At 44.9% G+C, this 26,994-nt stretch overlaps 1 protein-coding gene across 1 annotated transcript in view; it reads left to right on the top strand.

Annotated features, from left to right (window-relative positions):
* The first annotated feature begins 617 nt into the window (after nt 1–617).
* RIN3 (Ras and Rab interactor 3) overlaps nt 618–26,994 on the top strand; it is a 69,240-nt gene continuing 42,863 nt past the window's right edge. The window contains exons 1-3 of the mRNA XM_068682909.1: nt 618–1,097; nt 19,661–19,847; nt 24,274–24,388. Of these exons, the coding sequence (XP_068539010.1) occupies nt 1,051–1,097; nt 19,661–19,847; nt 24,274–24,388 (349 nt within the window). The 5' untranslated portion in view covers nt 618–1,050. The remainder of the gene's footprint in view (nt 1,098–19,660; nt 19,848–24,273; nt 24,389–26,994) is intronic.

Raw genomic sequence — 26,994 nt, 5'->3', positions numbered from 1 at the left:
ATTCCTTCTGAAGATAAAAGGAGCAAAAAGGTCTCCCTCTCTGTTCCATGAATTACTTTTCTCCGCCTCTGCTGCATATTTCTGCTGTATTCTTTTCCATTATGCATTCTCCCAGCATCCAGTATTTCCTGAATGGCAGAGCTGCCAAACAGGAGTGCCACCAGCCCCGTCTGACAGCACATCTGTCAGTCCCCAGCCTCCACAGCTGGTCTATATTTAGTTGGGTTTCCAGTACGGCAAACACCAGTCAACCACTTAAGTAACTCCAGGTCAAATGTGCTCCGAGACTATCCGGAGCTTCACAGCTTGGATAGCTACTCATTTACCAGCAGTCTCACAGCCTAACCATTACCTTTTGCTTCAACTAGGAACTTTTTTGCATTAACTGTCCTCTGCCTGTGTTAGATATTTCACTTTCTCAGGTCCTGTGTAAATATAAAGGTTTCCAAGTTCCATCTGGTTCCAGTTACTCAAGCAGTAGAAATACACATGCTTCAGGAATTTGCAGACGGAGACTTACTGCCTTGCTGCTTATAAAATCCTTTACAAAGTTCACCATGCTCTGTTGCCTACTGATATACCTGTAGTCTATAAAACAATTTCCCGCAGATTTGCTTACGTTACAGAAACAAACTGGAAGCTGGCACTCTCGGGCCCTTCTCTCTAATAAGGCTAACCTGCCTTCACTACTAAATATGGCTTTATAATACACACGCGCACGCACACACACACACACCCTTGACCACCAAAGACTGCCTCTTCCTGAAATCCCCCGTTCATATAAATACAGGAAGTAGAAATAAGAGAGGCTAAAATCAGACCTTCTTGGCAGTTTGCTTTCATTTCAGTGCTTGTTTAGTTGTCTGCCCTCCGATACTACCGAGCCTGAAGCTGGTTTCACACATCCTCCCCCTGCAGTCCCTTGAAATACCATCTTCAGTACAAACCTAAGGATGTGGAGGTTCTGCTCAGCGATGGCAAGGAATTGCTTTCTTTACCAAGGAACTCTAAAGCCACTGTGAAACAGAAAGTATCTTAAAGTTTGCTGTAATGATGAAAACATCAGCCGGAGACAAGGGAGCCGGGGATGACTCAGGGTAAGTCCTGAAACTTAAGTCACTGTTTTTAATAACTATGTCGCTTTGCTTTGCCCACTTAACAAAGAGCTCTTAACTGCATTTGCAAGCTGGCTGGGGGGGTTTCAGCTACACAATCGCTATGGTGCGGCACGATTGTGCTGTAAGTTACAGTATTTCCTTTAGCTAACATGTTCCAGCTGAAAACAAAGTGCGATACCTTTGTTTAACTCCAGTCTCAGCTATTTAGGGAAGAATAAGCACAAATTCCAAGCTGCAATTTAGGGGAAAGGACAGAGTAAGGGAGTTCTGTGCTATTTGGAAACGTGACAAATCCTTCCTGGGAGGCTTGCTTTGTTTCTACTGAAATGCTGAGAATTGGGTAAGGGCTCGTCCCTACCAGCTGGTGCTCACTCCAGCCCTACCTAGCGAAAGTTCACACAAACCATGTCCGCAGACTCCCAGGAGACTTCAGACGTACTTTTGGTTAGGAAAAAACTCCGGGCTTTCCTTGCTCCTGGCAAACAGGCACAGCACCTTGCAGGTTCATGCTCCAAGAAAACATAGTGGGAGAGAAAATAGGTTTTGACTGGGAGGACAGTCAGCTGCCGGGGCTCCAGGATCAGGCTGGAATCTGCCCAAGGCTCAGTTATATCATAAAGCTGATGCTGAAGCCGAGTGTTTCTGTTTCCTGTTGAAAACAATCAGGGGAAAATGACACAGCTGCTGGAACTTCCAGTCACCCCCTTGGAAAAACACCTAATACCAGATATTAAGAGTGCTTTTTATCTGCCTGACACACTTAGAAAGACTTTTTCCCACGAATGAAAGCTCCTAGCTGTGTCTGTGATGGGTGCAGTAGAAGGAGCTGTATAGGTGGGTGGTTACAGTGTACTTGCATTTTCAGTCACTGAGTGTGCTGCAACTCTGTCTCCTTTGGCTTGCAGCACACACAGTCAAAAAAGAGATAGAAAAGCTGCTGACAGGCTGCTATAGCTCCACCATAGCACTGTCCCAAATGTGCACATGGAGTGCAGGGGATGGAGGGAAAACCCTACATTGCAACTGTCACTGCTTTTGCCTTCAGATATTTACTGAGTCACAAGGAACAACATTACACCTGGTCCAAGGTACAATTACTCAGTTCAACTCAATGCTAAACACAAAGGGGCAAGGATCACACGGTCATAAGAAAACAAACAAACAAACCAAAAAAAAAAAGAAAAAAAAAAGAAAGAAAAAAGAAGAACCCAATCCCAGCTCACCGACAAGTAGATAGCAATCCAAGGAATAGGTACTTTGCAGATATTCCCTGCATTTGTGATAGTTGAGATGCCACATACTGAGAAACTGAAAGATTTATACTGTTTATCTCTTTCTTAACTTGGTTGAAAGTTAACACATGCTTACAAAGATTTGCTTTCAGTTTAGCGTTGCAGGAGAAAATAAGCCACAAACCCTAGATTTGGGCTGTAAATAAGTAGATGAAGCATGAATGGGCACAACGCATGTGTTCTTCATAAATCTATGAGCATCTGAATAATTTACCAACATACTTTTATTTCATTACCTGATTGTCTTTATTTACAATCTATCTCCCACTCTTAAATAAGGACTTAAGTAATTAAAAAATGTGTTTCAACTTTGTTTGCATGTCACAATATTGCTGAAGATCCTAAAAAGAATTACACTTCAGCGAGCATAGCTTGTATACTTGCTGTGCTGGTACAGAAGTAGAAATGTGACTAACTGATTAAATGTGACTTTTTGGTTATGTTCACATGGAGTTAGGTACATATTCACAAAATATTTGTAGATAAAAATAGTAGCTCTCAAAAGAGATGGTAACAGAGGTAAACTGATGATGGAGAATTTGGACCCAATTTAAAATTCTGTGCACAAAAATTTCATGAGCAATTGCTGAGATTGTACCTTTGTCCACCTGGGTTTTAATTATTTAATTAATTAATAATTTATTGTGAAAATTGTGAGTTATGAAATGGGAAAACTTCCTTACATGCACAGAAACTACGGTAGTGCTAATTATCATAGGAGTACCCTGGCAACTTGGAAAGTGCCTGTGTATCTGGTCCTTGCAGTGACCAAAGGGTCTGTTTTGCATGTAGCAAATCCCTAAGGAGGTTGTGCTGACTTACACCTCTGAAATGGCAGGAAGATGCTGGGAAGAAATCTGCATCCAAAACCAATAGCTCCTCGGAGACAGATGTGGGGAGAAGGGTAACAAAGGGCTGGATAGAAATCAGTCTAATCAGATTCTTCCAAAACGGGTTGGAGAGGAGCAAGGAAATTATAACCAGTTATCCTAAGCTAGAGTCAGGCTAACTCAGCTAGGAGCGTTAATAAGTGATGAGATCACAAAACATCTGGAGAAATGTGAGCTGATTGAGCCTGGTGACCACGGTTTCATGAAAAGGTATATGCCTTCATTCCAACATCTGGGAAATGTATGGAGGAGATGATGAGAAGAGCAGACAGGAGCCGAGACAGACATGATCAGCAATACGCAAACATTAAATAGTCATTGAGGACAGTGGCTGGTGCAGGCAGTTGGGATGGGTTACAGCAGTTCTCACTTGTGGGGCACCAGGCTAGCTAATGAAGTGATGACTGTACATCTTTTTGGAGACACGTCTTTTTGGCACAAAACCCACATCACAATTGACATTGATTTCATGCAGTGAATGTAGAAAGAAGAGGCCAAGAACTGGAGGAGTCTGGGAACCAAACGACTCTCATGGGCTCACAGATCTGAGCTCCAGAGGGGACTGATTTGATTATCTAATCTGATCTCCTGTGTAAAGAATGCCAGAGAACATCTCTGGTAAGCATCCTGTCAAACCCGTCCTTTATGCTTGAATGGGAGCTTTTAAATCCTTGTAGGCCGAAAAAGCTCTCCTGCCCAGGTTACACACCTGGCTCTGCAGTGGGGTAAGTTTAATATGAACATTTTCAGGCTTGAATTGAGAAAACAATTTTAAAGAAAAACACAGCTCTCTTTGAGAACTGTCCTATGAGAAGAACTATAATCTAGGATGGTTTGAATTGGTGAGCAAGTAGTGTTGGCCTCAGAAGGTCTTAGGCACAATGCAGTGTGCTTCTGAACAAAACCCTCAGCCCAGTACATGTGGGGAGCTGTGCTGAAGTGGGGAAGGGACAGTTCAGGTAGCTGGAAACAAACCAGTGTTATCAAATCTCTCTGATGTCTGTCAAGCTCTGATAAAGAGGAAGATTTTCCTTTCCCACAGGATGGTGCTTCTCAGGAAGGAAATAACTGCGTTGCACCAGGATCAGGATATTATTGTAAAGATACAAAGAAAGAGGTGTTCTCTAAAGAGGCTTGGTGCACTCACAGAGTGGACTTATGTCTCCCAAAATTCAATTAAGAGAAAAGTGTGTTTGCAACCACACTGACTCATCGTGTGATCGCCAGCCTCAGAAGGTGCTTTGAGCACTTTGTGCAGTGGTGCTGGTGCTAGCACAGAAAGCGACTGGCCCTTCAATACCTCGGGTGCAGACCACACTCAAAAAGTTGTCCTTCAGCAGGGAGCTCCTCGTCATTGCAGACAGTCCAATGCCAGCGTTCATAGGAATGGGGGCATGAACGTAAGCCGTGAGCGATCTTCTGTTCATCTCCTCTCCACTACAGTTTCAGCTAAAGATAGTTTCTCACTTCCTGTCCTAAATGGCTACGTGCTCTCTTGATTTTCCAACCTAGAGGCAGCATAGGCTGAAAGATGCACACGTGTCTCACTCTGTGTACAGCTATCCGCGCTCAACGGTGTGTCCAGGAGGGTGGCTGTGAGGACTGCTTGGCGCAGCTTTGGGTTGGCTCCATCCCCTGCCACACCATGTGCACATAGTTCATGTACCTCAGAGAGGATCTATTTTGTAGTATTTTTCCTACTAAAAATATAGTAGGGCTATATTTTTACTTATCCATGATTAAGTATAGATGGTTTCTCAGAGATCAGCAGCATAGGTTTGTGAGACTCAGGAAGATCTCTAAATTGACCTGAAAAACAGACATTAGATACCTAAAACCTGTCTATTAGAAAAAGAAGCTGCAGCAAGGTTCAATTCCCAGAGCCTTAAGTGCTTGCCTGCTTTGATTGCTAAAGAGCACGGAAACCTGAGTTAGTGAAACTAGGACAACATACTGTCCATCGCAGAGATCTTTAAGCATTATAATTTTGGAAGGGAGTCGATTTATTGCATTTGGGAATAGAAATAAGTAGTTCTTTGGGGGGGTCATTAGAAAGAAAAGGCAGCTGTTTGGAATGGCTGACCAAATTCTGGTCACAAGAATTGTGACAGAACCCACAGATGGCTCTGTGAGCAGAGGGTCATTGAAAGCCCTGTGTCCCTGAACACTAACTACACTTTTCCAACTAAAGTGTGAAGCATTCATACTACCAAAGAAGATTTCAGATTTACTTTTAGAATAGTTATGCATCAAAACAGAAAACAAGAATGGGCAAAGTCTGTTTTACCACAGAAAAGTGTCTTTAAGGCTTTCAAAACACAGTGGAAGCAGTTAATGCACAGCCATGCTAAAAAGGCACTTACGCAGCAATTCTTGGCAAGAAAGCACTGGTCTAAGGGGTGGTCCATGATCCACCATGTGTCCTAGATTACTTTCCACTTTTCAGATTATTTTTTTTCTGTGGTGCTGAACGGGTATTTCATCATAGGTAACTAAAGTGGAATCTCCACAGTAAATCTTAGGGCCAGATTTGCACTAGGAGTAGGACCGAGACTGAATCACTTGTTTGGCTTTAATTCAACTTCTGTCCACCCCACCCACCCCTTACACACGTGCCTTGTAGTGTTCAAAGGAGCTCCTGTGACCTCTCACAGCTGGGTACAGTCCCTAGAGAGTCACTTCTCTTGTCACCAAGTACAAAATCCACCTGCCTCCTCCTCCTCCAGCTTCTCCACCCCAGGGCTCTGGCTGGCTGGCCATTCACAGCAGAGCTAAGCCCCAAGGCAGTGGGATTGTGAATGGGTTTCTCGCCAGGGGCACTGCAGCCACATTAATTTGCCTCCGCTGCATTTGGATTACTGAACCAGTTTGAGGCAGGGGCCCTAACCAGCAATGAACCTGCTGGTGCTCATCCGTACAGAGGACTGGGGATGCTACTGCAATACAGATAAGTAAATAAGTAGGCCCCTAAATAAATGATGCTTATTTTCAATAATCACCCAAAAAGTCAAGACCTGCTCAGTGATCTTACCCTCTCTGTACCACAGTTATCCCAGATATAAATTGTAACTGAGTAACAGCACTATATCATCCAAGCAACGTAGGAATTGATTAACTGAAATTTGTTAGGAGTTTTTAAGTTGGCAAAAGGCAAGATGATACTGATGTTTGGGAGAAAGGCTTGAAAAACATTCTTCTGTTTGGAGGAGGTCCTTTTATCAGTTTCTCAAGGCTGCAAAGTCTGTAGTAGAAATCCTGCTGGCCAACTAATTCTGTCTGGCTTAAGAGAAATAATTTGCTCTTACTGTTCAGTTTGAGGATGGAGAGAACAAAACCCTGCTAGTCCTTGGTTCTCCCAGTTACATTTGCCCAAACTTTAAGGGGTTTGTGTGTGGAGAAAGAAGTGATTTTTTTTCCCTTGTGAATATTTGTGGTCATTATCTCTGAGCTGGAGGGGGCTGGAGTGCTTGTTGTGTATTTTATAATGCTAAAAACCTTCAAACATTAGTATTTGTGCAGGGAAGTATGTGACAAATTTGTTCTTAAAACTTGGGCAAAGGTAATACATAAGAGATTTTTAAAAGGTTCTTTCTTCTCCAGAATTTGCTGAATGAGAGGAGGCAATGCCCCTACAGCCCTAGTGGGAATGGCGTGGGTCACTACCTCTGTTATCAGAGCTGTAGGACTTACTCAAAGCTGGGCAAAATTACTGGAATTACTAGCCATGGACTGTAGGGGTCATAACACTGCATTAATGGAGTGAAACCTATAGCGGCTGCCCTTGAATTTGAAGAGCAAATTGCTCTGGAAGGTATGTATATATTACTGAGCCCTGGCCAGCATACCCACCAGTCAAACGAAGGTGGGCAGTGCTTCCAGGAGAGCCAGCCAGCAGGGGAATACTCTGAAAATCACGTTGACAGGGGCACGGCACATCAATACTTCAAAGCAGTGCATGTAAGGGTGCTGGGCACACCCAGGCTCCAGCATTGGTCTAGGTGGCTTGAAGAAAAACTGCAGTGAGAAGATCGCTGACCAGGGGCAGACCTCCTGGGGAACTAACCACCAGAAAGGGTGCACAGCATTTGCAGGGGTTGAAACCTGGCTGTCAAATCTCTGTTAAGCTCCTGCACAGGGTAGAGTTGTGTGTCCATGCGTGAGGGTGGCACCCCACCTTCTGCAGAGGGACAGTGGAGACTGGTACATGAGGCTGCTCATGCACGTGCTGTATTTTCTGCCAAGACCCTTGGCACCCCACTCTCTCCCTGCAGCACTCTGGTATCGACAAGCTGCTTGAACAGTGTAGGAACACGTGTACAACCCCCACCTCCCCCTGACTGAAGCAATCCCCAGGCGTGCACGTGGCCGAGTTGGAGCTTTTTGCTGGTGTCAGTCCGGAGCAACTCCAACAGAGAGAAACTGAGACAGAAATCCCTTCCAGGCTCTTGGGTTCTTGCTTCTCAGACAGACAAGGCAAGCTTTCAGCTGGTGTTTTTTAGCTGTGAAGTTTGTGTGTGTATATGTGTGTTTAAATGCATAATAAAACAGCGCTGCAAAGCAGCTGTGGTCAAGCAAGCAGAGTTATTTAAGCTGTGCAAATATAATAGAGCAACAGGCGTCACCCAATATGGTAAATATCGTAGCCGCAAGCCTTTCCTTTGTCCATTTTGTGCCTCTCTGAGCTATCTAAAGTAATTCTACCCACTTCCAGAAATGGGATCTCTAAATCAATGTATCTCGCCAGAGTGGGAATGCTAAGGTAATGCTTCCCTCGAGGTTTCAGCTGTGAGAGGTTTGGAGTGCTTAGCTCCTCTTTGCCTGCACCCAAAATAGTATAAATCTTTTTGCAAGTGAAGATGATTACTTGAGCAGCAAAGGATTAGCAGATGTGAGCACTGCATAGCTGGTTATGCTAGTCACATTTTCCTAAATAGATATTCTATTAGATGCACACGAGCCAGGGAGTGCTGAAGAATGTAGCTCTTTTCAAACAGATGAATATATACATGCGTATCAGTGTGCCTTTCCCAGACTTTCCATCACCTTTCTGCTGAACAGGGAATATGGTTATGGTCAAGTTAAGGATTTCTGCTTTCTGCATTACTGATACCTTTAAAAGGAACAAAGCTTATTCATTAATCTTAATGACGCTTTATGATTAATATAAAGCCCTTGTACGTATAAAGAGAGGATCACAGGATGTTTCACAAATGTGAAACAGCAATTAGCTGAAGACAGATATTTACTACAGCTGCTGTAGGAAGGGAAATTGAGGCACAAGCTTGTGGAGCTGATTTGGTTATAGTCACTCACTTAGTAACCCTTCAATCCTTGTAATGCATTTATTCCCTGGACTTGCTCTCTACCATCCTTTATATTTGGGGTAAGGCCAGAAACAGAATCCAGTTCCCATAAATCCTTTTCTTTTCAGTTTTCTGCTGGATTAGGGTGCTGAACCAATTTCCTTAGTGGTTACACTGCCTCTAGATCTGAGGCAAGAGAAGCAGCAAAAGCAAAGAGGGGGGAGTGTGTGCAAGTGCGGTCCGGGGACTGCCCTTTCAGCAGTATCCTTGCCATTGCCCTGGATTAAGAGGAGCATGAAACTATGCTCTAGAGAGTTGTTCTCTGAGCTGGACTGCAGTCCTGGCTCAGATCTGGTCCTGCAAGGGCTGGGGCTGCTGGCATTTGCTCTCTGCAATTTGTCTGTGGGACAACACTGTTTCTGGTGGGGTTGAAAGACCTGTCTTAATACTTGAAGTAATTCCTTGACTATGTTAATTAGTACTTTCCATTTGCTTTTGCGAGGCTAATGAATTGTTTGGGAATTTTAAATGTTTTGTTGAAACCAAGTAAATATGTTCAGCCCTTTGGATGCTGGGGAAACCTTGCCAAATGTAGGGAGTCCTCACAGCTCAGGTGCACTCCTCCTGTGGCGCTCTGGAGAAAGCCAGTTTTATGAAGCCTCTGTCTTGTAAAAGCAGCTGCTGGGCAGAACTGGGAGCGGTTGCTGCCCCTTATGAACTCAGTTAAGTTGTGTGCTGCTTGGGAAACTTCACCAAGGAAACAGAGACCGAAAAATAGCAGTCTGGAGACTGGCAGCCCTGCTGGCTACCTGCAATGCTGTTCTGCAAATTGCTAGCAGACTTGTAGGCAAAAGAAGGTTGTCCCACATATTTGGCTAAATGACAGCCCGGGACCTGGCCCAACCTTTCATCTTGCCTGCCAAGAATTTTTTCTCTCTTCTCTCTTTCCTTTGTTTTCCCTTGAGTTCCCTCCAAGGAATCTGTCACTCATGATACCCCACACAAAAAAAAACAGAAACCAGGCAAAGCCCAGAGCTTCTCCTGCTGAATCAGCAGACAGGAGTGAGGTTGGCTTTGGGTCACTTTCCTTTCTGTCTGGAGAACAAACATGTAACACAGGGCATTTTGGTATAATTTTGTACTGAGTTCCCATCCTGATTCTCTCTCTGGCAAGTTACTTTAGACTGGAGCTCATTGGTAACTTTTCCAGTCAAAACCTAAAGTGACAGTGGTGCCCTCCCAGCAGGGATGGGGCCTTGGGACTGGGAAACTGTGGTGGAGTTTGCCTGAGGGGCTCTGTGAAGAGCTGGCTGTGAGAGGGATGGGTGGTAGGGGCTGCATGGTAGGTCCCTGGACCTGGGATTCTGGCATCTCCCACTGTAGCTGGACCTAGCTATTCAGATCTAGCCTGGGTTCATCCTGCCTGACTTTAGGAGCTAAATTGTTGTGTTTGATTTAGGAACCTGTGCACCTGTGAGCATCTCTGGCCTTACTGGAGGAGAAGCAACAGCTCCAGGGAGTAATTCAGGGTGCCTGGTGCCAGTGGGGTGAATCCCTTCCAAATGTCTGTGCTTCGCTGAGCTGAGCAGGGAGCTGGGCCAGAGAGCTGTGTCTAACACGAGGCCTTCTTCTGCCCTCTCACCCCCTCAGTCGGATTGCCTCAGGTCAGAGACACGACGGTGGCCTGGAGGGCAGGGGAGAGGAGAGGAGGGTGGGTACAGCACTGGTGTTTTGGGGAGGACATAACCACGGCAACGCTGTTATGGATTGTCTTCAGCTGCTGTGAAGCCGCAGCCTTTGGGTCATGGTTTATTTATATCACAGCCCTGGTGGCCAAGTGACTGTAAGCACTGTTAGATGAACAAGCGAGGGTTTAGCTGGGGCTGTGGGAGCTGACAGACCTACCTTGCTGCTTGGCAGGTTTTGCAGCCACACGCTGAGCTCCCAGCTGCCGCAGGGACAGATTGAGGTGTCTGACACATCTCCAGAGCCAGCCCTTTGGCCCCAAGCTGTCCAAGCAGCACAGGATGGTGAGGGCCATGCCCACCAGCAGGGCAGGTCACTCAGCTTAGCCCTGCAAGCCAGAGCACCTCTCTCATCCTTGCACAGGGGGACCAGCGCTCTTCACCACCTTTCCATAACCCTGAAATCCCCAACAAGACATTTTCTTCTTTGTCTTCTTCCCCTGAGAAAGCAAATCCCTAACTTCACATCAGTGTGAATGCAGGCAGGGATCCTGTCAGATCCCTGATAAGCAAGGAATAAACACACTTCTCCAATGCCTAATCAAAATTTAATATGTGGAATCTGAAACTGCTGGAGTAAGGATAAAAGATGACAGAGAGTAAGTTCATAAAGTTAGATATTATTTTTTTTACTAACAGCACCATGTGTTGAAATGCATTCACACTGAAATTGGAATGAAATCTTACCCAAAATATGAAAATTTGTGTTTAAGTAAGTTTACAGATCAGTGGCAGAATGACCGGTCTGATGACCCTTCACCCAACGGGAGGGGCACCTGCCTTGAAATGCTGAAGGCCCATTTCTGCTCCTTGAGATATCACAGGACAAGAGTTCAATGGATTTATTTCCCTTAGTGAAATGAACATTTCTATTTGCAAATCAAGACTGAGATAAACTTTTGCAGGTCTTTCTTAGAAGAGGGGAAAACTGCTTAGCTTCATGCAAGTCTGTGTGGTTAGTGCCTTGTATCTCATGTATCTCATATGACTACACTAAATTCATTCACAAGGTGAGGAAAGACATTGCATTTATAACTGTTTTTTAACTTTTGTAACATTTTATAACTCTTAAAGGAATTTTTCCTCTGACATGTTATACAAATTTAACTCATTTTTAATATATAGGATTTGAAACATAAAGGTTCTATTTAAGCAAAATTGCAATATATTCTTAACTAATTTTGAATTTGAGAATTTCTCCTTTATTTTCTATTTCCCTTTCCCCTCTTTGTTAAGTGAACACAATTTAGAGAAAACATTCCCAGGGATCTCATTCCTCTCTTCCTTCCTGGCCTGATGAGCTGGGAAAGGGCGAGGTAAAACCTCCAATAGCCCTGGCCCTTCAGTCAAAACAAGGTACTCTGTGCTTCCAGCACTTCACATATTTTTGAAAGGCACAGAACAAATTCATCTGTCTTCTGTCCAGCTGGTGGCTCTGCTGGGCCCTTCTAGTGCTCTGACGCCACAGGGAGAGAAAGGTTGCTGACTTTCTTTTGTTCTTACAGCCTAGGAAATTGTTTCTTTTCTTCCAAACATTTGTTTCTGGTTCCTGCACCTCAAAAACCTTTCCAGAGAAGTTAAAATAGAATTACCCAGCAAATACTTTTGCAGCTTTTTGTTAAGGAAAATGTGTTTTATTTGGCTTCTCTGGCCTTGGCAGAAATGACTTCTGGCTAGTCCTTCATTTCAGAAGCTCTCTTCTTTGCAGTGAAAGGGCCTTGCAGAAGTACAAATTATTCTTCATTGCATGCACACAGAGAAAAATCTTCAGTTTTGCTGATATGCTGAAATTCCTAAGAGAATAATTTGGGTTTGAAACAGGCAAAGGTCAAATGACCTAAGAGCTCTGATTATGAATATGGGGGAGAAAGACTTAATACAGCCACTGTCTGTTGAGCAGTAAGAGCAGTAAACCTTGCAAAGGGGTAATTTGCTAAGGCTGGAATGTATGTTTTGACTGAGGAATAAGAGAAAGACGGCTGATTAGATTGAGTCAAACTGTGGAGAACAAAAAATTGTATGTGCGAGGTTAAATAAAGATAACTAGCATTTGTGAGTTAAGTACAAGCTAATTCGCATTGCACCAACAGAACATGTTCGCTCAAGCTCACTGTGGTGCTCACATGCATTAATATCTGCATTAATTTCTACATTAATAATTGCAGGAAACAGGTGGACTGAGGAAAACAACTTGGACTGGGTTTTGAAAGAAGGCCTCTTCCTTCAGGGAACTTTTGACATTTGTTCTTATCTTATTTCTGCCCAGGTCATGGCTGTCAGTGATGGACTGCTGGTTTGTTAGTAGGGCTGACCTGGGTATTAGCAGCAACGTGAATTAGTTTGCATTTTGTTTTGTTTTGTTTTGTTTTGTTTTGTTTTGTTTTGTTTTTGTGCACATGCAATTCTTTATAATATACATTAAATGGAGGGGCAGGCCTAATGAACCTAAGAAGCATAGTGAAACTAGTAACTTAATGAGCATTTAGGCACACCCTCCTACTCCTTGAAAGGACTCCTGCAATTCACATTGGCTGACAGGACCAAACCAGAGGCTTTGACAGGAGTTTTGCCACTGCTTCGTTGTGGTTGCTCATTACTTGATAGTTTGATACACCAATTCCTGATCTTCCAGCTGTACAACTAGTGGTTGCACCAGTCCCTGCATGGAGTATAATAGTACTTTCTCATACTTTGTGATTTCTTGTGGCTTCTGTGACCAGGATGGTGAGTACCTGGTGATTTAATAGCAGATGAGCTCTCAGACAGGGTGATGACTTGGCCAACAGCTATGAACATATACAGGTGGGGTCCAGCTGGGGAGAGGTGGATACCTGCAGTCTGTGTGTACAACCCCCTGCTAGTGTTCACAGAGGGGGGCATTTTGGAAATCCCTGGTGGGTAACAAAAAGCTCACCGAAATGAGCCTTTAATTGCAGGGTGCAAACCTTCACTGCTGAAGCTGAGGGTGTCTGTATCAGAAAGTGAAGTAAGCGATCAACAGAGATGTTTGGTGAGCTATGAGGTGCAGGGGATACTGGAGGAACGGACAGTATTTAAGGGACCATTGGTTTGCCTTACTGCTCACCTTTTGGCAGCTGGAACAGCTGCTTCCTTGGCTATTAATCATGGTGATTTGCAGGCTGGGAAATGCAGGGCATCAACTGTAGATCAAAGACCAAAGAGATGGAGGGTGGACATAAAAGCTAGAGTGGAAACAAGGAGAGCAGTGAGCAAGAGGAAGTGCTCTGCCAACCACAGGTTGTCCGCAGACCACAGTTTGAGAAGCACTACTTCCTGAGCCACACATACATCACTGAGCCAGACCAGTAGCACAAGCCTCCTGCAAGGTATGAAGGGCTACTGAACAGCCAAACCTGCTTCGTGGGACACACTGAGCCTGTCATTGCCACTTCCATTATCCAGTTTTTCCATACATCTCAGAACTTTGCAATGCAGGAACCTCCTTGCTTAACTACCTACATCTTTTCTCTGACACTTGCCTGCCCACCCAGAAACTTGTTTTATATTTCTAACTGAAGGGCGCCAATCAGCTAGGTGTGATCTCTGAAGACCTCAAAAACTTTCTTCTCTCACTGTTTTTTTGGTTTATTTTTTCATCGTTTTTGTTTGTTTGTTTGTTTGCTTTCTGTTTGTTGGTTTAATTTCTGTCTGGTCTCTTGACTCTATTAAAAAAAACAAAACAACTTTCAGTAAAGTCCAAATTTACTATGTGGCAGCATCAACTTTTGATGGATAATGTTAGTTCTTTTGCTATGGGTTTTTCCATGAGTCACTTTTCTGCCCTCCCATTTTCTTAATACTCTGCTTTATGATTAAATGACTCAAGAAGTTTACAGATGATGGAGCTCTCTCAGTAGGTGTCTGGGGTACCAGACTCCATTCCATCAGCTTTTGGGAGATAAAACAAAACTTAAGCAAGGTCACCTAACACAGGTCCATAAATTAAATGAATCCCTCTCCTGCATTTTGGATTAGTTTGTTCTGAACTGATCAAAGGAGCAAATATGGACTGACTTGTGAAAATGAAGAGAAGACATTGAGAAATGACCACGTCTAAGATGGAAGCAAAATACGTTTTGAGGCCCTTTAGCTGTGGCGCTGCTTAACTTCCAGTAAGCTGAAAGAACAGCACATGAATTCACAAGTGTTGAAACAAAGATTTTTAATCAGTCAATCTAATTGGAAGTGATATTACACCACGAAAAGCATGGGTAGTTAAGTATGTGGAATGGGTCTAGCTAAGGAAACCTTGTTGCACTTTTTTGCTGCTACTCTTCTAACTCTGATTATCCCTTCTTCAGTGGGCTAGTTCAGAACTTCATACCCTTTCCAGCATGAAAGTGACTGGGAAAAAATAGATTCAATGATCTGCCTCTATCACCAGTGGCAGACTGAGTCCAACTGGGCTGGTTGTGACACATGGTATACATGTAGAACAGGGCTGTGAGTTTTCTGTCAGTCTTTTTAGTTGTGCGATCTCAGCACTGTCATCTGATGCCTTCCATGAAGCTCCTTACTCGCAGCTCTCTCTTTCAGCCTCAGGAATAACCAGCATTGTCCAGCTCCTTCCACCAGGACTGGTGTGCCAGCGTCAGGAGATTCTACCTTTTCCTCCCTCTTCAGCTCCTTTGAGCTTTGTAAACCGTATTGCTGTACTTGAAGGGTTTCCACACAGGTGAGCTTCAGACACAAACTGGCTTGTTCCGAATAGTATCCCTTCAGGTACCAGGAGGCTTTGGTGCAAAAAATTGCTCTTTACCTGGTACACGGAGTTAAGGTCTCTTGTCCTTCTTCAGCTCCCCCAGTAACAAGCCCACTGGCAGACATTTTAGCAGCTGTGGTGCCTGCTCTGCCGTGAATGCAGATACTCCAGTGCCTCTTTCCTTGAGGACAGCACAGCAAACCACTGCTCTCACTCTCTCTCTTAATGCCTTCTAATATTCAAAGGAAGAAGCAGAAGCAATAGTAATAATAAGTAATAATAAAAGACTAGTTGCTAATTCTTATACCTGATTGATTTAAACAAGGAAAGGACCTCGGTCATTAGTAATCAGTGCACTGCAGAGCATTTATTTTCCGATTTAAGGTTCAGATTTAATAACACCTGGTACATCTTCTCAGACCTGTTCTGGTGGCAGGGAGAAGCTGCAAATGTACAGGACTGCAGAGGCTGGTGGGGGCTGGCATGGACGGAAACTCTGACCTACCTCATCTGTCAGTCACCACTGCTATTGCACACAACTTCTGTGCATTTCAGCTCCCTCTGGGCTGTTCAGAGTTTACACGGTACAGCCCAGAAGCCCTTAGCATCAGCAAGTCCACAGAAACGTTTCTGAAATCCCTTGCAAGGGTATACCCAGGCCTGCATGAAATTTAGTGGCTTGAATCTCCTTGCAGTTCTGATGATTTCTGGGAATATTCAGCTGGCAAGTGTGGCCCAGTTTCTGAAGCAGAGGAAGCATTTTGTTGGTGCGCAGTCACTGTGCAGTAATCCAAATCACCATTGTCATTATTATTAACCAAGCAACCTGATAACTTCTGCCAAACTGGGGCAGGTGTATGCATGTAATCACTGTGCAATTAATTAATCTGTGTTGCCAATCAATATGCAACACGTAGTCCCCTGCATCCCAACTGAGTTCAATTTAGCAGAGCGATTTAGAAGTACTTTGCAGGGAGAACTCAATAAAAAATGCAGAGCTGGCAGCTCTAAGGCCAGCTTTGCAGCTTCACATCACACGTAACAAAAATGAGCACCTGCCTGTACCAGTCAAAGGATTTTGCAGGACGGTGGGAGAAGGGGGAAAGAGTTAGTCAAACAGCATGTTGTTTCTGAAAACTGTGAGCTTCAAAATCATCCAACGTGTGAATTCTGAGTGAGCGAAATAGCAAAGGCCGTCTGCTCGCCGCCACGGCCCCGCAAATCCCTTCAATTGGCAGCACAGCGAGAACCCGGGAGCTGCCTGTGCTCCCTCCTCTCTCTGCAGCTACCAGAGCTACCAGGGAGCCAGATTAAATTGGGGGATTAAGCAGTCCCACAGCCTGGCATCTGGCTTTTTGTGACAGCTGCACCCAGGAAAGAAGTCAGGCACTGGTGCCATAACTGCGTCAACTGGTGTGTCATGGGTCACAGCATCACAGCTGGAAGAGGTCTGTCAGGTCATTCACTCCCATTTCTTAGCCAGCATTGAATTTGGCTCAATAAAGTGTTTGCTAGTGCTTTAAATATGGTGTTTTAAGAGATTTGGGCAATGCAGCTCTCTCCCCCTTCTCTTCGGAACTTACCTGTCATCTGTTATAGCTCACTGTCAGGAAGCGTCTAGCCTAACATTCCCCTGTTAATATGACCTCCGTAATGACTCCTCTCTTCTCCCTCTTATCACAGCCTCTCCTTTTGCTGGGCTGTCCTTTCCTGCCTGTGTACAGGAATTACAGCCTGCTTCCTTCTTCTTGGTTGGGCTGGCTTTTGTGGGAAGGATACCCCACACCAGGGCTCTCATCCCTGAGGGTCCCCAAAAGGCTGGGTTCCTCTCCTGCCAAAAAGCCTCATCCACTGCCTTTAATTATCTGCACTGAAAATCCCCTCACACTCAAATCACAAGATGTTTCCATTAAAGCAAATCTTTTCTGACTGTTCAATTTTTATTTTGCATGTCTAAATCTGGAATGATTTTCTGTTTTTCATCTGTTCTCTAAAGCCTGGATTATGAGCCCAACACGCATCCACATGCTTTGCAAGTGCGGTTCTGTTATTTTTCCTCACCAGCCAGTTGTTCCTGGTGCCAAGCCCGCATTGCTGCTGTGAGCAGGGCTCCGTGCAGGCGCTGTGCCTGCCGGAGGGAGCAGAGGGCTAGGTGCCCTGGGGAATGTTGGGCCTGAGCTCGTCTCTGGGTCCAAGCCACTCTGTATCATTTCCTTGCCTTTGCTGATACCCTCAGTTCCCTCCAGGTGATGGGATTCATGTGTATTGGTGCTTTGCTGGCCCTCTTCTTTTCCCATTACATTATTAATGGGTAATGAAGTTCAGCATCACTGGAGCTAGTGCAATGCACATCACCTCCTGGTGACACAGGAAGGCATTATCAGCACTGGCCTCCTTTTGTCCTCAGTTTCACACATCCTTGGCAAGAACAGATTCGCATTTGCATGACTAATATGTGGAATAGCTTTTGCTAACAGTGTTATGGAGTATTTCGCTATAACTCACCTGCTTTTTCCTTCAGCTCATTACTTCTTTCCCATTACCAAATATGACTGTTCCCATCTAGCACACACTTTCTTTTTGCATGGTTACTGGGTGTTTCTTTTAGTTTCTGCTTTAAAGAAAGAAACCAAGAGGTGACGGGGGTAAACTTCCAAAAGCTGCCCTCCACTGTTTAACTCTGTGTTTGCTGAGATGATGCTGATTAAAATCATAAGTTATTGTATCAAAAAGAGATTTCCTCATCTATGTGACAAGCTGGGTGTTTAGCACAAGTGAAAATAAAGTTATTTCTATTTCCTTTTTTAAGCATAGTTCTCTCATTCTTTTTGCCTTTGCCATAACATTGAAAATGTATTGATTAAAATCATGAATCTGTGGGCTAATATTCTGAATCAGCAATTGGGATTGCAGAGGATCATACATTTTCTAAGGAAGCTGTCTCCATAGGGTTGCAAAAGAAAAAAAAAAATACTAAAAATAAAATCTCACTTGGTTTTGGGATTTCAAAGGCTATTTTTATAAAAACTAAATTTTGGGCTAAGCATGCTGTGTTAGATTAGGCCTTTGAAGGGACTCTCTTTTAGTAGTTTAAGTCTGACCTTGTTTGAAATGCACTACTTTAAGATCCATATCTTTTTTTTTTTTTTTTTTTTAGAATCACCATTGTCATTTTAAATCAAGGAAAAAAAAAAAAAAGGAAAATTAAAAGACTTGAAATAACAGTAAATCAAAAGCAAGAGTCCTGCTTTTTCCAACTCTGACATCTAAGCAGCAAAACTGAGACAGAAGAACTTTGTGCATGTTCTCCTACATTTTCTCTACTGTTAAAACCAATTAATCAGATGAGTGATGAGCACATATCCATGCATCTATAGCCTTATTCAGTAGAGCTCTTAAGACCAGAACTGTCAGCAGTCCCACTAGCTGCAGCGTTAAGCACCCGTATAAATGCCTTGTTGAATCAGTGCCGCGGCTAGAAACCAGCATTTGATACCATTCTGCCGTTAGACTGTGGGGACTAAAAATGAACAGAATTAGCTCTTTGTCTCTCTGATCAGGACACAGATCTAAAGCAGAGCATACCCCAGATCTTTAGGATTCCCAACAGCACAATTTCAATGTTCTTGTATCTTGTCCATAGCTGAGAATAAGGTCTGACTGGGTGTTGCTAATGTGGTACCACAGGATGGCCCCTCTCTTGTCATGCAACATCTGTTTTTATTTACTTGGAACAAACAAACCTTCCAAAGAGTTCGCTGTGTTTGTGTCCTCTGCGTCTTGTCCTGCAGGACTTGCTGGGTCGCACTGAGGAACCGAGCGCTATCTGCAGGGCTGGGCCCGGAATTACTCCGATACCTCTTCTGTAGGGGACAAATTTCTGCAGAGTGCATCCTCACACCGTCTCCTCTGAGCCCTGTGCCCTGTGACTGGCAGCGCAGGTGGAGGACTTCCCAAAGGCAGCCGCAGGCCCTGCGGGGCACATGGGCAGGGACGCGTCCATCGCTGCAACCACCAGCCACCGCCTGCAGCACAGGCCCGTGGTGCAGCCGTGGAGCTCTCGCTGCTATTTTTAGTCAGCGAGATGTCTTGGTCTGCCTTTCTGCAGGCTGCCGAAGGGCAGCCTCACTGGTTGTACAGCAGGGCTGCCAAAAAGGGAGAACAGCTGAGGTGCCTCTGGCTACTGCTGGCAGACTGCCCCCGAGGGGCTCTGAGAGCGGGCGAGGCACCACACGGTGCCTCTTCACAGCTCCTGCTGATCTGCCTTGCCTGAGCACCGGTACCCTTGCTCAGGCAAGGTAGGCAGAGGAGCCAAAACCAACAGCCCGCAGCAAAAAACACCTTGCAAGCTTGTGGTCTGAAAGCCAGGTGTGTATTCTTAGTGTGAGGCAATGTTCCTTGGGACCTGTCTGTCGGGGCCTGTGTGCCCAGTCTGCCTGTGTCGTAGTACAGCATCTTCAGTCTGATGCCCCTTGTGCATAAGTGCCCTGTGTGTGCATGTCTGCATGTGTGTGTTTGCAGTCCTCACTCCCCCGGAGATTTCCACCTGCCATTCTGCTTTTACAAGAGACTCCCTTGCTGTGTTTCAGCCCCAGCAGCGATACCAGTGAAGACGGGAAAGAGACACTTCTCTGTCGGGCCACTGCCCTGCGAAACTGCCTCTCGCTTCCAGGAATCAGCATCCTTGATAAACTCATCAAGACCTGTCCTGTCTGGCTTCAGCTGAACATGAACCAGGAAAGGGCTGGGGCGATACTTGGCAAAGAAGCAGCAGGGGTAAGTCCAAAGTGGTTTTTGGTTCAGACAACCACATTTCCTGTCCCTGGTAGAGCTGTTTAGGGGAGCAAGCAGTGTTTCTTTTCATGTGGAAGCAAAAATATTTAGCAACTTACACTCTGTTTCCACTGCCACTTGATGCTTTAGCCACACACAGTGGCACAAGATAAACTTAATGGCTTTGGGGAGCAAGAAATTTTGTCTGCTTTTATTTACTTAGCATGTACTTTCATGGGGATGCCATCTTATTCACCCCAAAACCAAGCACCTGTGCCTGGCTTTTCCTGGGCTCATGCTTCTCTGCAGACACCCTCTCATCCAGCCTCCTGCAATATTTTTCGTACAGCTGTGCTTACATTTTATTTCAAGCAAGAGAATTTTTAAATGAATAGTATAAAAATAATAAACAAACATAAATGAAACAGCCTTACTTTGCAAGAGAGAAATATTTCCAGTCAAGGCTGTATCTGGATTGAGGAAGGCCATACAATTCTCCAAGATCTGAAGATTTTCAGAGACATTGGCCAGGTGCAGAATGGGTACAAGGAAGTTGTGTTTTGTTTTTCTTTATTAACCTCTGGCCCTCTGCTAGGCACAAGGATTAACTCTGGAGGGAGTACACGAGCACTGTGGTTGCTCAGATGTAGCCTGAACTCAGGGAACTGGAGAGAAGGAGCATGAAGAGCCTCCTTGGCTCGAGTTTGAATCCATCAGGATTATAGGAGGTCTTCATGGGGCATAGTGGATGAGTGCATCAGGAAATGAGCAGAGCAGAGAGACTTTTCTTAGGTCTTAGGTTAGGCTGAGGAATTGCAATGGAAGAGTTTGTATGTTGACTATTCAAATTTGGAGCAATAAAAAAAAATCCCTGAAGAAAAGGCTCTGAAATTCTGGAAGCAGCTGGGAGTAGTTTCTATTGCAGTAACTAATATTTGGTGCCCATAAGCTAAACATTTGGAAATAGTGAACTTCTGAAAAGCTCAGAGCTTGCTTCAGAAAACCAGCTCTGCAGGAGAGGGAGCTCCCTATTCACGGCATCTTGGTACGGCGGGTGTCAAATGGACCGAGCTGATGCCAGAGCACAGCAGGAACTCGCTGCTGATCTGAGGAGGTGTGGGTCTACCCCTTGGCTGGGTCAGGGTAAAATCTGTCACAGGGCTAACAGCTGGCACTGCTGAATGACCCCAGTGGTGGGATTGCCTGACCAACATGGGCAGCAGCTCAGGGCCCTGCACCTCACCCTAAGCCAGACTTGTCAAATCAGCCAGGCAAATTATGCTCTAGAAATCTTTGTCCTTCTGCACCTGCTAAAGAGGGAGACCTGAGTCACTCTGACAGAGCCGTGTATGGCCCTGACCTCCCAGGCTAGGAGCCACTCCCTGCAGGCAGGGCTGTTCCCCACCTCTGACCAGCTTCAGGGCTGAATCTTGTCCCGGTTCCTCCTCCTCACACCTTCCTCCATCATGGCTCTGTGCAGGGAGGAACCGAGCTGGCAGGTCAGAGGTGTCCCATGGCAGGGACCGGCAGTGGGCAGCGCCTGCTGTGCTGTGGGTGCTGTGTGGGCTCTGCCACCCACCTCCCAGAACACAGCCGAGGCCTTTCCCACCGCCAGTGAAAATGGAAGAGACTGGTTGGCATGCCGGTACTGACCCGGGCAGCAGGGCTAGGTACAGCTCAGAAATCCCACCTCCCTCTCATCTGAGCATCTGTGGTCCAATTTTAGCCTTTGGAGCCATGGCAACTAGGCGCGCTGATCAGAAAACAGAAGTGATTCATTTCTATGTTTCACTTCTCTCCTTGTTTTAATTTCAAATGAAACACTTGACCACTGCAATGTGAGATAGTGCTGTCTAAGACCCAAGGTAGCAGCAGCAGCAGCCTCTCGAGGCGGGTTGGATGGACCATTCTGTCACACAGGTTGTAAGACCTGAGGAATGGAGAGCCTCTAAGGCTCATGCTTGCAGATACTCTCTTATGTGGAAGGTGAGTGCTGCACTGCATTAGAAATAACCATGTTTCCATCATGAACCTTGAGCCATGCATTTACTTGGATTTTTCTGCACTGTCAGTGGACCTGAGCCTATGGGATTTCTTTTGCATGGTAGAAGCCAAGACCTCATTGTGTGAGGTTGCAAACCTGCTGCAAGGCCGTGTGTTTAACATGGTTGCTTTAAAGTGCCTTGGGATGACCTTAAGACTGCAAGTCAAGCAGAGAAAAGTCCTGGCTTCGAGAAAAGCTCCTTTTAAATTCCTCTCTCAATGAATTAATGGTTTCTTGTTAGATTTTCACTACATTGTAATTGATTAATCATTTTATCAACTCACACTTCTTTCTAATATTAATATCCAGACTCCAGAATTAGCCGTTTTTTTAATTCCATTTTTATGAAAATACTTTGACTCTCTCCTGCTATCAAAGAACAGATAAGAGTGCAGATTACTTTGTCTTTGTATCTCCAGCTTCAAGGTACAAGCTAAAAATATACTTCACAATGAGCTCTAATTAGAAACATGGTTGGGAGCTCACATAATGCAAAGAACAAGAGACTCTTATTTTTCTTTCTCCTTTTCCTTTCTCCTTTTCCTTTCTCCTTTTCCTTTTTCCTTTTTCCTTTTTCCTTTTTCCTTTTCCTTTTTCTTCTCCTTCTCCCTCTCCTTCCTTCCTTCCTTCCTTCCTTCCTTCCTTCCTTCCTTCCTTCCTTCCTTCCTCCTCTCCTCTCCTCTCCTCTCCTCTCCTCTCCTCTCCTCTCCTCTCCTCTCCTCTCCTCTCCTCTCCTCTCCTCTCCTCTCCTCTCCTCTCCTCTCCTCTCCTCTCCTCTCCTCTCCTCTCCTCTCCTCTCCTCTCCTCTCCTCTCCTCTCCTCTCCTCTCCTCTCCTCTCCTCTCCTCTCCTCTCCTCTCCTCTCCTCTCCTCTCCTCTCCTCTCCTCTCCTCTCCTCTCCTCTCCTCTCCTCTCCTCTCCTCTCCTCTCCTCTCCTCTCCTCTCCTCTCCTCTCCTTCCTCAGAATCATCTAGGTTGGAAGAGACCTCCAAGGTCCTCTAGTCCAACCTCTGACCTAACACTAACAAGTCCTCCACTAAACCATATCGCTAAGTTCAACATCTAAACATCTTTTAAATACCTCCAGGGATGGTGACTCCACCACTTCCCTGGGCAGCCTGTTCCAGTGTCTAACAACCCCTTCAGTAAAGAAGTTCTTCCTAACATCCAACCTAAAACTCCCCTGGCACAACTTTAGCCCATTTCCCCTTGTCCTGTCACCAGACATATAGGAGAACAGACCAACCCCCACCTTGCTACAGCCTCCTTTAAGGTACCTGTGGAGTGCAATAAGGTTGCCCCTGAGCCTCCTCTTGTCCAGGCTGAACAATCCCAGCTTCCTCAGCTTCATTTCTTTTTCTTTTTTTTCCTTTTTTTTTTTTTTTAAATATATTTCACTGGTCCTGTTGGGGTGCTCCCATCCAGAGGCACCTAGGCAACCTGTGGGGGTGGGGCTGGCAGGAACCTTATGAAATGGGACAAATGCCAAGCGCTGTCCTGGGAAGGCAGAGCCTCTGGCAGCAATCCAGGCTGGCACTGCCCAGCTGGGGCAGCTCCGTGGTAAAGGGCCTGGGGGTGCTGAGCACAGGACAGCGTGCTCCTGGCAGTATTGAGTGTCAGTGGCATCCTGGTCTGTATGAACAGGAGCATGGCCAGGAGATGCGAGGAAGTGGTCATCTGCCTTGACTCAGCACTTGCTAGACCCTGTCAAGACACTGTGCCCTGTTCTGGACTTCCCAGTACACAAAAGACATTAACAAACTGGAGCACGTTCAGCAGCAGATCAGGGACTGGAGTGCTCATCCTTTGAGGAGAGGCTGTAGAATGGGATTTGTTTGACCAGGAGGAAAGAAAGCTTTGGGGACATCCCAAAGTACCTAAAGGGAGGTCATAGGAACTTCTGGACCTGTGATAAAACTCCACTATGAGACACTGTGGTCACCAGAGCCTTTGGCCTTATGTTCTATGTATGTACACTTGAATCCTTTCCTTCTCAATGTACAAGTGATTCTCTTGCTTTAAACATCGACTGAGACATTCAGGGTGAGTTCTCCATGAATTAGGGCACTTATGTGAGAAACATCACTTGGCAAATTGGGAGTGCACCTTTCTGCTGTTCTTTTAGTGAAACAAGAGGCTTAAGTGGGATATCAGTGATGCACAGAAATCTTGCTGGCTCCTTGGCAGGGCTGAATTTCACCTGAATAAAATGTCCCTTTAGTCATTATTTTTGTCATGTAAAGTTTGACCAAGTGGAATGAAGCTAAAATAAGAACATTTAAAGGCAGATTGAACTGATAAGGGACTTCATTGTCAATGACCTAAATTAAACTTCAGAAACTCATGTAACATAGCTAAGCTCTTGATTCCTTTTCTCCTTTTTCAGATGTTCTTGGTTAGGAAAGAGGGCAATGTGAACAACATGGTCCTTGCAGTCCGCCTGCCAGTCCAAAATGAGGTTCCTGATGTGCTGGAGTACACCATTAAAGAAGAAAAATCAAGTAAGCTCTTTACATTTTTTTTCTCTTGTTCTGGTATTGTACAGAATCCTCTTGTGATTACCATGTGATTACCAGCATTTATGTAATCTCACTTGCAATGCTCAGGTTCCTCTTGTGAGGGGCAACAGATTTTGGTGCTATGGTGTAGTTCAGTTAATATTTCCTGCAGCTGCTTTACCTCAGCTCCCCTGCGGTTCTGCACCTTTTCTTATCATTTACTGACACGCAACAGAAAAATAAAGCACCCCAGACGAGCAGGCCAGTGCTTTGATCAAATGAAAGGAGCTGCTTTTCACCAGCTGGAAGTCCTGGGCAAAGTGCAAGGCCCTGACAGACTAACCCTTGTTAACTCGGCAACTCTGCTTCTATTTCTGCCACTGAATTGTTGACTGCGAGCTGTCTGACGTTTATTACATTCCCTTTGCACACATCTTATATGGTCCTATTGAACAGCTGGTTACTCCTAAACTGTTTGACAGTTCTCAGTGCCTCTCTGTCTCTGGGATGCAGCTGGATCTTGGGCCTGGTAGTATCAGTGTTGCTCCCAGACAGCCAAGCCTGCTGCAAGGAAGCGAGGATGAACCTAGTTCACAGTCAGGCACATCTGCTGCAGCCCTTGGTATAAACGGATGTGCAATGCATGTGATTTCCACTTTCCAAGTAATATTTGCAAACATGGGAATTTTAGGGTAGTTCATACAAACATGCACTTGGAAGAGTTCACCAAAATGTCTTCAGATGGATCATTTATATGAAAACAACCAAATTGTCCGCCACTCTGCTCCTAAGCCATCCCCCTGGGGTGTATGTTTTACTCTCTTCTAAAACACCGGCACTTCCGCTGGTCAGTGCTGTGGTTTATTTGTTCCCCCTTGCTACTTGCTCAAATTGTTTTTGTCCTTCCCATGTACATTTCTTTACTTGTGATGCCCCTGCATCACAAACAGGTGTTAAAGCCAGAGGGACAGCTGAATCTCCTGAACTGCTCTAATATCAAGCAGAGGCCAGGGGCTGCCAGTGTTGCTCCTGCACAGAGCACAGCTGCCTGCCTCCTGGAAGCTTTCTCTCTTATCTGTGTGCACCTCGGAGCATGCACTTGGGGAGACAGCACATGCGTCAGTGCTCCTGAACAAGGGCAGGGGGAGCAAAGCTTTTGCCACAACTTCAGGTGCCCAGATTAAGAATGTAGGGGCAACGGTTAGCTGCAGGATGTGGAAACTTTTTTTTTTTATATACACTTATTTGAAGTTGAGCTAGGGCTTAGGTTTTACATTGCGGAGAATTACTTTTTCTTTGGGGATAAAAGTTGAAAATTTGAATCTTGCCATCCTAAAAATGTCATTTATAGAAGTGTTACTGCCTCACTTGTATCCTATGCCATAAAATTTGATTTCTTTGAGGACAAGCAAAATGAAGTGTAGTATAAAAATTTCACTGTGAGTTAGTCTAGTTGGAAAGACTTTTATGTTGTGGTTTTGGAACTTATTTGCTTACTACTTCTAACTTATCACTAACTTAACATGAAGGACATGTTCAAAGACACAGCTCTCACAACAGTCTTTAGGAACAAGACTAAAATCAGTTTCCACTGCTTTCATACAAGTTGCAAAGTATGTGGGACAGGGTAATTAAAAATTAGCTCTCATTCTAAGAGCAGGAGAGCTGCCACTACATATGCAACAATCGCTGCAGCCATGAGGCTGGTGCATTCCTATGGAGGATATTCACATTATTTTTAGTTTGAGTTCAGTCACTGTTGAACTGTAGAAAGCATCATTTCTCCATACTGCACCATTTTGACAGGAATGCACTGGGCAAGCAAATGATCGTGCTTTTGCTTCCTTTCTCATTTAGTGTAAGTAGTTTGGCTTTTGAGTTTAGAGGAAACAGAATGGATTCTTATTTGTAAAGCCAAAGGACTATATTTGGTTCAAGGGGAGATTTACATCTGTGGTGTCTCAGAGTAACCTAACACATTAGCTTTTATTTATGTTTTTTGCGCAACTCCAAGCCCTTTCTAAAGTTTCTTAGAAAATGAAATTGTATGATTTCAGAATGCTTTAAAAGAGTTACAACTAGAATCTGAGCTTCCCTGCTAAAGACACTGCTATGTTTGGATGGCCTTAGCTTAATAAAGTGCACTTCAATCTTCCGTGTTGCTACATAACACTGCGTAAGGGTAGGAGAGCTCTGAGTGTGCGCAGTGAGTAACTGCAGACCAAAGATGTTATCTTGCTTTGTAATGCGTGTTTATTGCAAACAAAGTGCTACAATTCCTAATAGTGTGTAAAATACACCAGCTGTATAGCTGTATACCACTGTAGACTGGCAGAGATTTTCCAGGCATCTAAGTCTTCAGCTTCAGAAAATTAAGGACTTTTTAGTTCTTCCATGCTTCCTCAAAGGAGGCTTCAGCCTCCCACTGAACATCACAAGGAGGGAGATAAACCCTCCTAATAGCTACCTACTCTTTGAGTCTGTATGAAGTGCAGCAGAGCTGGTGCTCTCCCAGTGTTCAAAGGGAGTAGTTGTAATTCCCCTGCCATTCAAGAATCCCCTTTCCCAGCTGTGTTGGGGACAAGTGGCTTCATTTCTGCTGCCAGGCT

This window comes from Anas acuta, chromosome 5 (genome assembly GCF_963932015.1).
Source record: "Anas acuta chromosome 5, bAnaAcu1.1, whole genome shotgun sequence".
Classification (NCBI taxonomy): domain Eukaryota; kingdom Metazoa; phylum Chordata; class Aves; order Anseriformes; family Anatidae; genus Anas; species Anas acuta.
The sequence above is the reverse complement of the archived record's forward strand: the minus strand, read 5'-3'. Positions and strand labels throughout refer to the sequence as shown.